At 34.8% G+C, this 13,257-nt stretch overlaps 1 protein-coding gene across 2 annotated transcripts in view; it reads right to left on the bottom strand.

The window, feature by feature from the left end:
* Nucleotides 1-3,765: 3,765 nt before the first annotated feature.
* The window catches only part of ARHGEF38 (Rho guanine nucleotide exchange factor 38), a 121,401-nt gene continuing 111,909 nt past the window's right edge, over nt 3,766-13,257 (bottom strand). The window contains exon 14 of one of the 2 annotated variants that reach the window (XM_027599298.1): nt 3,766-6,649. In XM_027599298.1, the coding sequence (XP_027455099.1) occupies nt 6,464-6,649 (186 nt within the window). In that variant the 3' untranslated portion in view covers nt 3,766-6,463. Of the gene's footprint in view, nt 6,650-8,369; nt 8,466-13,257 lie in introns of those variants that run through there. The other variant, XM_027599299.1, reaches the window with a different exon arrangement.

The following is a 13,257-nucleotide window of genomic DNA, read 5'->3' as shown; positions in this document are numbered from 1 at the left end:
AGCAAAATTTGAAAATCTTTTTTTTTTTTTTAAACTTATTTATTTATTTGACAGAGAGAGACACAGCAAGGGAGGGAACACAAGCAGGGGGAGTGGGAGAGGGAGAAGCAGGCTTCCCGCTGAGCAGGGAGTCCAACGCGCGGCTCGATCCCAGGACCCTGAGATCATGACCTGAGCCGAAGGCAGATGCTTAATGGCTGAGCCACCCAGGTGCCCCAAAATATGGATATCTTTTAAGATTTTAATCTTGTAAGTCTGTATAACATTTTTATTTTAACAGTTTCCGTAGTGTTTGAAAATGATTAAAATTATTAATTCTTGATGAGAACTTCTGGAATCCCAAGAGACTGGTAGCATACATGACTTTTTAAAAAAACAAATAGTTCATCTTCTAGTAAAGCCCCAAGAATTAATCCTACTGAATAAGGTGCCTTACAAGGTGGCAGGAATGACCCAATATAAAGTTTTCTGCTTTCTCCCCAATATTCCGGATATTCCGTGTTAATCCCCGGCCTCATTTCGATTGATTCTCCCTCTCCCCCCAAATATTTCATCTCCCCATTTTCAAAATGAATTTTATATAATTGATTTCTCATACTTCTGTATTATATCTACCTTTTTTAAAATCACTTCATATCAGTTATTTAGGGATCTATCTCTTCCAATAGATTATGAACTCCCATAATAACAGTACTTTTCTCCCATTGCCTACTTTTCCTCACATTGCTAGTCTAACAATTCACATAGAATGTACCTAATAAATGTTGAATTTTGATTTATCCTGGTTTTCCACATTCCTGAGAATTCATGAGCAAAATATCCATTCCAAGAATTTTTGTGGATGGATTAATTTTTGAGTTGTTTACATACTGATAGCTTCTTCCTATACCATGGGAAAAAAAGGGGGCGGGGGCTGCTTTATTTTTACTGCCCAAAAGTGTTAATAGTTTTAATTTTAGTTAACTTTGTATAAAAGAAATTCCTATATCATGATTAAATCTTGAAATTGTTTTCAAGTATGTGTGTGTACATTATTAAAACACAAAATGTGAGGGGTCTGAGTCGTAGCCTCATTTGTAAATTAACAAATTAGCCTACCATTGTTTTACATATAGTTTTTGACAGAAGATATGAGTCTTTCTGGACCAGATAAACAATTTAGAACTCACAAGCAAAACGCAACAGCCATTTTGTACTTCACAGATACCTCATTTCATCCAGAAACTAGAAGTCCAAAAAATTCCTACCTTCATTAGACTATGAGCAGCAAACTTACTCCTTCAAGTTTGATGTGTGCTACTGAATCTTTATAAACCTCTAATCTCAAACCCTTTAATCCCTAAATTTTCTAACATCTTCTAAAATATATTGGTAAAAGATTTCTGTGAAGATAAAGCTTTTTAAATAAACTTGCTCTTTTTCTAAGGAAAAATATTTTAAACTACTCTTAAACAATGACACTAAATTATTCATAGTAAAATAGAATTCAGGATTGAGATAATCCCATTACTTGCATGTGGGGTAAACATCTATTTACATGATTAAAATCTGCCTACAGATGTTCCTGTTTTGAGAAACAAAGATTTCTGTTGATTAAACATCATTTGGCATGAACCTCAAATCCCCTTTAGGGTCAAAAGACCAAAAACAACCCATAAATCATCATTTGTTTATAGTTACAGGGCCAGTTTGGAGTAAACTGGAGAAAATGATCTGATACAAACTCAGCTCAAGAACTAACAGTTCATGTGACCTCAGCACCTACAAGAAATTAAAGCAGTAATGCACAGTTTGCACATTGCCACTTGAAGTGGAAAATTTTATCCCATCATAGTCAGAACATACGTGCTGAGTTGAGAAGAGAAGCAACTTAATTTCTATGGTACTTCAGAGAAGTTAGAAGATGTTTTAGGAATCTACATATGAATGTATGCATCCATCTAGTAACGTATATAATTCAGTTTGGTATTTTATACAGGTACTTTTGTATTAGAGTTTATCTTCAGGTCGATCTTAGACCTTGATTTTTCCATACTTATGTGAACTACAAAGCTTTTTAACTGAACTTGTGATGAAAGTAGTATTAATAGTATTTATCATTTGTTATGCATAGGTTTTTTTTCCCCCCCACTAGAATTTAAGTTGTATGAGGGCAGGGAATTGTTTGATTTGCACACCATTGTATTCCCACTGCAGCTCTCAATATTATGCCAATGAATGGATAAGTAGGTGAGCCAAGGTAGGCTTTTAGGATTGTAAGCTCAAATCCTACTTTAGTAGAAATTTGGCCAATATCACCTTTTGCATATTGTGCTTTCTGCTGGATTTTAGTGATTAAAAAACAAAACAAAAAACCCAACACTAAACACTGGATTAAAGTCAGAAGACCTGCTTTTGAATCCCAGTCTCTCCATGTATGAGCTGTGTGATCTTTGGTTTCCTCCTCTATAAAACATAGATGATAATTAATGAGATAAAAATGGAAGGCATCTGATATTCTAAGGTTAGGTTTCCGATTCTGATGCTTAACAAGGATGTGGTAGTACCGTTTATTAGTAACTGAGATTATAAATTATATTGTGATGATCATAGGTTATATAGAAAATGTATCATTTTATAAAAACTATATTTATAAAAATTATATAAGCAATTAGAAAAAGCCATAAATACATTTACATACCGTAGTATTGTTTTCTTTTAAAGCAAGATAAGCTTTACTAAGAATACACCCCCTAGATTTTTGAACAAGAACATCTCATTCCAGTATATGCTGAAGTGTGACTTGTTTTCCTAAAAAACTGAAGCAAATCTTGCCTGTATTGAGAGCATAATATGGGGAAAGCAGTAGCTGGCCTACAGAGACCCAACTGGAATTCTAGTAGTCCTGGAGTGAAGATGCATTATATTGGATGATTTTGTAGATCACAGATAATTTAATGACTGAGTTTTCATATATATATTATTTACTGTGTATAGGAAGAGGGTGGTAACAGAAAAAGTTAGACTTTAAAAATAGTAACATTCTATAAATTGGAGTATTTCCCCAGAGAATGTAAAGTCTAGTGTCCTTCCAGTCAATGAAATTTAATTACTTCTGCGTCAACTGTAATGTAAATTTATATGTCTAATTCGGCTTGAATGTTGTGAGGGCTGGAGGTATTCAGTATTAGAATACGTTGAGTACCTTAAGAAGCCAGTTATGACAAATTGGATTTCAATAAAGTAGTTTTCTCGCCATCTTAGAATATAAATATTTCATCTCTATTCACATGGCTCTGAGAGGGTTTTGCAATAGACAAAAATCTAAGAAGCTTATGGGAAAAGTGAAGAGTTTTCAATTTCATGTTTCAGTAATAAAAACACTAATATTTGTAAATCATCTGAACTATTGATCACCAATAGTGACAGGCACTTAATAGCCATCTCTAAAAGTCCAAATTTTATTTTAGGCAAAATATGGACTATATCAGCACTTAGAGTATTTCATGCAATGCTGCATTTATATGATTAACAATGTACATTATATCTCTTCTGCACAGCTCAATCTTCATAGAATTATTTTATACTAATGAATAGTAAAAGAAGGTATTTTTCTAAAATACGAAGAATGTTCAGATAGTAGCTTTGTGACTTTTTCACATGATTTAAGTACCATGGTAATTTTGTATTACCGAATTTTTTATAATTTTCAAACAGTATTATGTATAATATTAGGTTAGAGCATCTGTGTTTAAAAATAAATACTAAATAAAATGTGTACATATACTTGTTTATTTGTTTTACAAAGAAAAACAGCCACAAAAATTTCTCCTTCATTCTTGGCAAAAATACTCATTTCAAAGAATTCTATACTGTACAATAACATTTAAATTTTAAAATATAAAGAAATAATTTTTTCTTAATGCCTTAATTATAATGGTGTCACCAATAGTTTTATCTTTTTAAACTTCTTAAAGACTTACAAACATCCTAATTATCTTTGATTTTATTTCCCTTGGGCCCAACAAAATGTCTGACCTCCAAATTATAATTACTCGATTTTAAACAACATACTAAGAAAATGAAGGTATTGCATAATGTTTAAAAAAAAATAAAGCCTAAGTGGCATATGAAATGTAGGTGTATTTTTAAAATAGCAACAACATAGTTTTATAGTAATACATGGTCATCACAATAGTGAGGGACTGCAGTAAGTGGCTTCATTACAATACTTGCTCAGCCGCCAACTGCAGCTATGACTTTACTGGTGTGGTTTCTAAAAAGGTCAGACAGGAAGCATCAATCCGAGGACCACACAAGTAGACAAAGCTTCTCATATACATCTAGTCACTCATTTCAGCCAGAAAAGTAGGTATGTACTACTTACACAATTTTTCATTTTGAGGGGAGCATTAAGGTCACGGCTAATTTAAATATACATAATATATACTGTCATATATGTAACAGTATTATATACACATATACAGTAATATACAGTATATAATACACAGTATATTACAGTAATATATAATTACAGTAATACATACTAAATATAAAATAAATTATATTTAATTTCTCCACTAGTTTGTTGGGCATATTCATAATTACCACAAGTAGCAAGTTTAGATTTCCTTTTGTTTTACCAAACTAAGCAAACTGGAATTTCATCATCAGGCACAAAGCACTCTTTAAAAGACATAAAAAAATCCCTGTATATCCAAAAAAGAGAATCCTCTTTTGGTATCCAAACTCAAAATGAGAAAATGTTATGCAAAAACTTACCATTAGAACCTTATAAAATCATCTTTAGATTAAGTATTTCAGGAACAACATTATAAAATGCAAATTTTTTGTCATGTAGATGTCTTATGAATTTCTAGGGTTGTACATGTCCTGTACATACATTAAACAGCCATCTGAAAAGCACTCTTCATTTTGTTATTTGTATCCCTCAGTAATATATGTAACAATATACATTATAGAGATGAAATCTCTCAAACAATCAAATCTTACAATCTCATGTCATAGTAGCAGGTTCTATGTGAGCAATGTAAGTCCACCTTATTTTGGTTTTTAAAGGAAACCACTAAGTCAAATTTAATCTTTTTACTGTTCTAAAGAAGCATCTACAGGTTAATAAAATGTCTTGGCAAAATATGCCTGACATCTTTTAGGGGACAGTTTTGAGCTATTCCCAAATTAAAGTTCAGTGTCCCAGGACATTGTGTTTCAGCAAATGTTATCCTTAAGGCCTGCCTTGTCTAAGTACAAATCAGCAACTAAAAATATTTACATCTTGGCTCAGTACATGGAACACACATTCCCCGTTCATTATCCAAATGATTGAGTGATCCAAAAATATTTCCTCATTCAAGTATCATTAGTGATCATGCAGGATCATTTTTAAGCAATTATACTTTAAAAGATGTTTAAACAAAACAAAAAAATAAAAATAATAAACCTAGATATTTCATTTTCTCTAGACTAACATCATCAAGTCCTTGAAGCCCTTGAATTTGAAAAACTTCTCAATACTTAAATACAGACCTGAGAGAAAAATGGTCCTTATTAATGTCCATTGTTTGTATCACTAGGTGCTTTGCTGATAGCAAAGGTATACTTTCCTGGAGGGTTAGTACAGCATAGTGGTTAAGAGTATGCACCCCAGAACCATACCTAAGTTTGAGTCCAGCCCAATCACTTACTGGCAGTGTGACTTGGGATAAATTACTTCACGTCTCTGGGCCACAGTTTTGTCATAATGTTGTGAGTATCAAATAAGTTACCACATATAAAGCACTTAGAACAATTTCTGGCATGTAGTATGCATTCAGTAAATGTTAGATATTATGTTATTCAGGTTTTTTTTTCATTCAAAACTTATATTAAAGAGATGTTCCACATCAAAGACTTCTAGCTGGCTGTTAATTCCTATTCTTATGTGTATTTAGTATACTCCCTGGTTTATGCATATATCTATATAATCTATATGATATACATATGTATGTATAAACCATATAATGAATATGATTATATGTATGTGAATATATATGGGCACACATATGCAAAAGAGAGAATAAGAGAAACAAAAAAACATATTTGAGGGAAAATACGTAATAAAGTAAATGGAAAAAATCTTATCCTTAGGTCCAACTTTTCATGTTGGTAAAGAACACATTTACCCTTTCAAAGATCTCCACTTTTAAGTAGTTGATCGTTGGAGCTTGAGCGGTCTGTTTTTTGAGCTTGAGCTATTCGTTTTGCTGTTTCTGTTTGTTAAGTGTTTCCCTCAACATGTATTCTTCAAAATACATTTTGGGAAATAATCTTGTTAGGAAGCACAGTCTTCCTTAAAACTTGATACAGAATCAGTTCCATATAGTTTGGAGGTTTCTTGACTTCTAGACCAACATTTTGTAATGTAAGTTTTATGAGGTAGTCAATCAGTAACTTGCCAGAAAACAAAAGTCAGGGGCTTCTTTCCTTAAGCATAAGTCATCTTGCCAAGGTAGTTAGCTGGCACATATCCTTTCCGCCCCTGAGCTTCAGCTAACCACCACTCTTTATTGCCACTTAGGTCACAAAATCGGAGTATGTGGACTCTTTGGTATTCCTGAAGGCTGAGTTCATGGTCACTTCGTGCTTGAAAGGCATGAACTGCATAGAAAATCTAGACAAAGAAGCAAATGACATTATTGGAAGCAGAACTTAAATATTTAGACAAACATAATTAAGATATCCAAGCTTTTAGAAAGAATGCTGTTATCATTTTTTCAAAGTCACATTCCCCAGTTCTTTCTGTTGGATTTATTTTGCTAAAACATAACCCATATGAGAATACAGTTCAATAGGCATTCTTATTGTTCTGTGGGGAGGAGTCTAAACTGCCCATGCTTGAAGGCAATCTGGCAGTTTCTATTAAAAGATTATTTTTTATTTATGTTTTTTCCATAAGCTCCACACCGAATGTGGTGCCTGAACTCAAGACCCTGAGATCAAGAATTGCGTGCTCTACTGACTGAGCCAGCCAGGCGCCCTAAAAGACTTGAAAATTTTAATTTTTTATTTGTTTGTTTTTATTCAATAATAGCTCTTTAAGAATCTCTCCTTCAGGGGCTCCTGGGTGGCTCAGTCGTTAAGCGTCTGCCTTTGGCTCAGGTCATGATCCCAGGACCCTGGGATGGAGCCCCACATCAGGCTCTCTGCTCAGCGGGGAGCCTGCTTCTCCCACTTCCCCCTGTTCTGCTCTCTCTCACTACCTCTCTATCAAATAAATAAAATCTTTAAAAAAGTCTCTCTTACAGAAATAGAAACATTCGCAGAATTTTACTTATTAATATTACCACACTATCCATTCACAAGGTGAAAAGTGAGAGGGAAAAAGAATAACACTAAGTGTTCAGTAAGAGGAGAATAGTTAAATCTATTCTAGACCTTTATAGTAAGGAAATTTGTAGTCATTAAAAATGCTGTTTCTTGAGACTAATAGCATGGGCAAAAGCTTATGATGAAAGGGTAAGCCAAAAAAAAAAAAAAGATATCAAATCAGATGTACAATATAAGTCTAATAGTGTTAGTTTCTTTGAATGGTAGAATTAGAGATGATTTTCATTTTTACTTCTTATTTTTTAAACCTTTATAATGACAATACATTAAACTTATAATTTTTAAATTATTTTAAGTGGCCTAGAAGAAATTAATAAAACATGCTTCAGTCAAAAGATTTTTTCTCTAACTTCAAAAGAATACTTCAGAATATTAGATGTGTAAGAAGCCCCTAAGTGTTTAGTCCCTCTTCCACTAAAATCGTTGACTGATAACAGAAATGTTTAGTTACAAAATTAAGCAATTGACTAACATTTTATTCATTTATTCATTTAATCAAAATTTATTAAGTACCTATCAAGTGCCAGATATTATATTTTCAAAGAACTTACAACCCAGCTAGGGAGAAAATGTGTCCCCAAAAGGTGTATACACACACACACACACACACACACACACACACACACACACACCAAAAAACACCCTACACACATAAGTGATATATGTGAGCTGGTTTTTGAAAGAGGTAACCTTGTGTAGGTGACAAAGTTGATAAAGGGGGTGGATATGTCATAGTCCAATGTACATAGAATGCAAACAGTATATGGGAAAGGCAAGCAGATTAACTTTCTCAAAATTGAGAGTCAATGTTAAAAGGAAATGATAAGAAATAAGATGGCTTCATTGAGCAAGAAAAGAAACTGGGGAATGTGGGGAGGGCACTATATAGTTAGTTTAAGTTGTTCTGTAGATGTTGAACTGTTATTTAACTTTAGATGAAATTTTGATATCACTGATTTTATATCATCTCAACAACTCCGGTATGAGCCCCACCTCAAAGAGGAGCGTTTATGAGGTGCCCGGTTGACTTAGTCAATAGAGCATGTGACTCTTGATCTCAGGGTTATGAGTTCAAGCCCCAGGTTAAGTGTAAAGCTTACCTGAAAAAAAAAGAGAAACATTTAAACTTTTCTCCACTGACCACATGGTGGTACACAGTAGAAATTCAGATATATGTTAATTTGACTTAAAAGTTAGGCTGAAAGTCTTGGATATCACACAAGAACATACAAGAGATAACCTTGCATCATACAAGATACACACAAAACAGATTGTTGGGCATGGATTATTTTGTAATTTAAAAATTTAAGAGGAGGAGTGCCTGAGTGGCTCAGTCGGTTAAGCATCTGCCTTTGGCTCAAGTTATGATCTCAAGGTCCTGGGATCGAGCCCTGCATTGGGCTCTCTGCTTGACAGGAGTCGGCTTGAGGATTGTCTCTCTCTCCCTCTGCCCCTACCCCCCACTCATGTGTGCTCTTTCTCTCAAATAAATAAAATCTTTAAAATTTTTTAAAAAATAGGAAGAAAACAGAAAAGAAGGTGCTATAAATTCTTGAGCAATGGGGTGGGAGCATCTTTTCTACGCTCATGACAGTTTACATGTCCAATGTGCTTTATCCTCAACAACCCTGTGAGTTGTGACTTGGAGAAGTAACATGCTTTAGTCATATAGTTCATGCTGCTAGGACTATATCTTCTAACTCCAAATCCTGTGCTTGGTCCATTTCTCATACTACTTTAGGAAGCAAACTCTTGTTCTAGAAAGGATGTGCAGAGTATATTCTTGTGGAAAGGGACTGAGGTCTCTAATATGGTGCTGCTGATCTTTTTGTTGTTGATTAGAAAATGAAGACATTGATTAGACTCACAAGAGCAGAATGGAGGATTTGGTGGGCAAAAGCTTTCAGGAATACAATGCACCATAATACAGTTTCTGATTATCTGTAAGAGCCCATGTTAGCAGTTACTGGCCAACTTTTATAATTTTAATACACAACATATATGCATTGCCAACACAGCTATAGATTGTTTATTCTGTTGAATTATATATGATTCCTAAATATTTGTGGTGGTTTTTCACTTTGGCACATATTCTCTCAAAGGGAAATAAAATCTTCCACTTAAATCTATTTGGTATGAGGAGTGCTGGGGTGGCTCGGTTGGTTAAGAGAAATCTGAGCCTTGATTTCGGCTCAGGTCATGACCTCAGCGTCATGGGATTGAGCTCCGTAGCTGGTTCCATGCTAAGCAGGGAATCTGCTGGAGGTTCTCTCTCTCCCTCTCCCTGCCCCTCCTCCAACTCATGCTCACTCTCCCCTGCCTCCCCGCCCCGGACAAATAAGTAAGTAAGTCTTTAAAAAATCTACTTGGTATGAAATTACAGCAGAGCATATATTTTAAACACTAAATATAAATTCTCATGAAATTGCAAATTTAAAGGAGAAAATTATATACTTTAAATACTTTAAGTGATCATGGTCCAAAATTAATGTAGGATGAGCATATTTCAGTTTTATATGTTTATGCCTCCCATTTAACATAAGATAGATACTCAAAATGGAACTAAGTCCACTTTTAAAGAGACAGCAGTTGATAACATTAGACCACAAGTTGGAAGTTTTCAGCCTGTTATACATAAAAGCTGAAGAATTTCTCATTTTTTGGAATATTTTAATTGTTCTAGGCGGTATCTTTCTGACCTTCAATGTTAATGTTTTGGTCCAGATACATTAATTAAATGTTATTAATTTAATCCATAAACATCTGATCCTTCTCCCTTTTTCCTCAGCATTTATTAAAATATATTTTATTCATTGCTTCTTTGCACTCTGTAAAGCTCTGGCTCATTTTATGTACAACAGTCCATGAATACAACCCAGTTCTCTATGGCATTAACTTTTTTTAAATAACATTCTGTATTGTATTATTGACTCCTACTCAATTTATTACCCACTGTTTATAACCACCAGATCTCTCCCTGTAGTAACATTGGCAGTTCAGTATTCCCTTATTCTATATTTGTGCACTTAATTATTCCTCCCTTAGTGAGCCACACTAGCTGTCTTCACTGAATCTCATTTTATCGATTTCATCCCAGTTCTTCAATTAACAACAACAAAAATAATAATATATTTTAATCTTCCCTTCCAAAACTAAAAATTTAGCTACAAAACCTGTATTTACCATATTATATCATATGTAGTTCAGAAAGCCAAGATAGTTATATTGCATGAAAAATGCTCTTTCTTCTCTTCCTCCAGGAGCAAGCTTTCACGTGATTCAGTGATCAATTATGTATTGTTACAAGTAGTTTTTATAAAGAAATGATTTTAAATAAAGGTAAGAAGAAATCACCCAACTGCCATTAATATCTTGCATTTCTTCCCTTTTTTCCTTCCTCCCTCCCTCCCTCCCTCTCTTCCTCCCTCCCTCCCTTCCTCCCTCCCTCCCTCCCTTCCTTCCTTCCTTCCTTCATTCCTTCCTTCCTTCCTTCCCTTGTTCCTTCTCTTCTTCTTTTTCTTCCTTCTACCTACCTACCTACCTGAAGTGGCAATAAACATAGAATTATAGTATATATAATTTTTGCAGCCTGCTTTTTACTTGAAAATATATTTGACAATCTTTTCATGTCAATAAATAGCTCTCTAAAGCATCATTTTAATGACTACTTAAATATATTATGTTACAGCCGGATGGCTTTTGAAGCACTTTCTAAACAATGACATATTAGACATGTAGCATTATCATCAAAAGTAGCTGAAACATGTAGAGATGAAGGACCAGACAGTGAATTTAGGATTAGTGCCAAAACAACTTTTCAGAAGTTTGTAATTCAAGAATTATGTCCTCAGTATTATTTATGTGAAAAAAAAGGAAACAGCACTGATTCTCAGACATTGAACTTTCCTCTAAAATTGGGTTTAGCCATTATTAAACCTGGCCCACTTTGAGAAATGCTGAAGATTGCATCACATTAGTCCTATACCTTGCTTACCAAGCAAGGCATCTTAGATACTGTGGTAGGCAGAACTCTAAGATGGACACTGCCTGTTGAACATGTCCTACATAATAAAGTCCCTAATACACTGACCTTGAGTCAGTCAAAGATTATGCTTAGTGTGCCTGACATAAGCAGGTCGTCCTTTAAGAGAGAGTTCAGGCCATTTCTGAGGGAGAAATTTAAAAACAGAGATGCTCATCTGCTGGCCTTTTAGAAAGCAAACAGCCATGTTGTGAACTGCCTACAGACATAGCCACATGGCAGGCATCTGAGTGCAGCCTGCAGTTAGTGAAAGGGGTCCTTGGCTGATGGCCAGCAAGAAAACGGAGGCCTCAGTCCTACTAGAACAAGGAACTGAGTTTTGCCAACAACCACAGGCTTGGAAAAGAACTCAAGAGTTTCAGAAAGGAACACAGCCCAGCAAGCATCTGGATTGCAGTGATGTGACATGCCAAGCAGAGCACCCAGCTAAGCTGTGCCTGGACTCCTGAACTCGGAAATGTGAGATAATACATTTATGTTGTTTTAAGCCACTTAGTGTGTGATAATTTGTTATGCAGCAGTGAAAACTAACACAAATCATGTCATTACTCTTTGGTGGGCAAAAGGGGAGAATACATTAGAATAGAAAGACATATCTGTTTGCTTTTTAAATATTTTTTGATAGATCACAAAGTAGTGAGTAAAGAAATTATTAAGTCTTTAGTATAAATAAGTACTTCCAGGTTGCAAATATCCATTACCTCCTCCCCATTATTCTACAAGGCTCTGGATTATCATTTAGGGAGCTTCTAAAACATTCAGAGAAAGTCCATGCTTTCTGTGGAGGATGTGCATGGAGGAATCTGAATGGATTGGTATCTCCATTGGTATCTCCATATCTCCCAATAATACCTGTCAGAGTTAATCTCATCCAGTAACATTCTCTTTCATTAACAAAAGTGTCCCGTTATAGATAATAAGTCATATTTTCACCTGACCCATAAGACTTCTGATCCACTAGAACCATTCTAGAAAATGCAGGAGGCAAAAAAAAAAAAAAAGAAAAAGAAAATGCAGGAGGCTCTTAATCCAACATTTTTTTTTCCTTGAGTGGATGGGAGAATGGATAAGCAAGTTAAGTCTCTAGAGGAGTGGTTTCTAACCTATTTAAATATGATTTCCCTTTGAAAATCTGTTGAAAGCTAGGTACCTCTTTTAGCATTGTTATGCACATAAGCACAAAATTTCCAACATATTTGAAGGGATTTATAGATCCTTCCAAAGCCCATTCATAGATCCCTTTTATTCTTGTAGTCCACATTAAAAACTCAGCTTGAGTAGAAAAATCACAGAGCCACTAGTCTGAAGTCAGTCTGAACTTGCCTATTTATGACTGATTTTTAGGACCCCAGTGATGCCTCCTGAATATCAGGTATAGGTCAAGGTTACCCATCTACCTTCTTGTCAGGGCCCACTAGAACCATCAATAAAAGTAGATTACAGCCTACAACACCAATGGCAATATGCTATTTCAATTCTGGAAGAAAGCAAAAAAAAAAAAAAAAAAACAAGTGTTACTGCCACAGTAGGAAAGGATAGGGAAGAAATGGTGACTCAAAGTGTCATCCAGTTAAATCAATACAGGTTTTTTTTTTAAGATTTTATTTATTTATTCATGAGAGACAGAGAGAGAGAGAGGCAGAGGGAGAAGCAGGCTCCCAAGGAGCAGAGAGCCCAATGCGGGACTCGATCCCAGGACCCTGGGATCATGACCTGAGTCGAAGGCAGACGCTTAACCATCTGAGCCACCCAAGCGCCCTTCAATATAGGTTTGAGTTGATGTTCCTGATGATAAAATAAAATCAAGAACAGAAGTCTAAATAGCCACACAGAAGATTGCTTTGTAGGGT

This window comes from Zalophus californianus, chromosome 2, assembly GCF_009762305.2.
Source record: "Zalophus californianus isolate mZalCal1 chromosome 2, mZalCal1.pri.v2, whole genome shotgun sequence".
NCBI classification, from domain to species: domain Eukaryota; kingdom Metazoa; phylum Chordata; class Mammalia; order Carnivora; family Otariidae; genus Zalophus; species Zalophus californianus.
The sequence above is the reverse complement of the archived record's forward strand: the minus strand, read 5'-3'. Positions and strand labels throughout refer to the sequence as shown.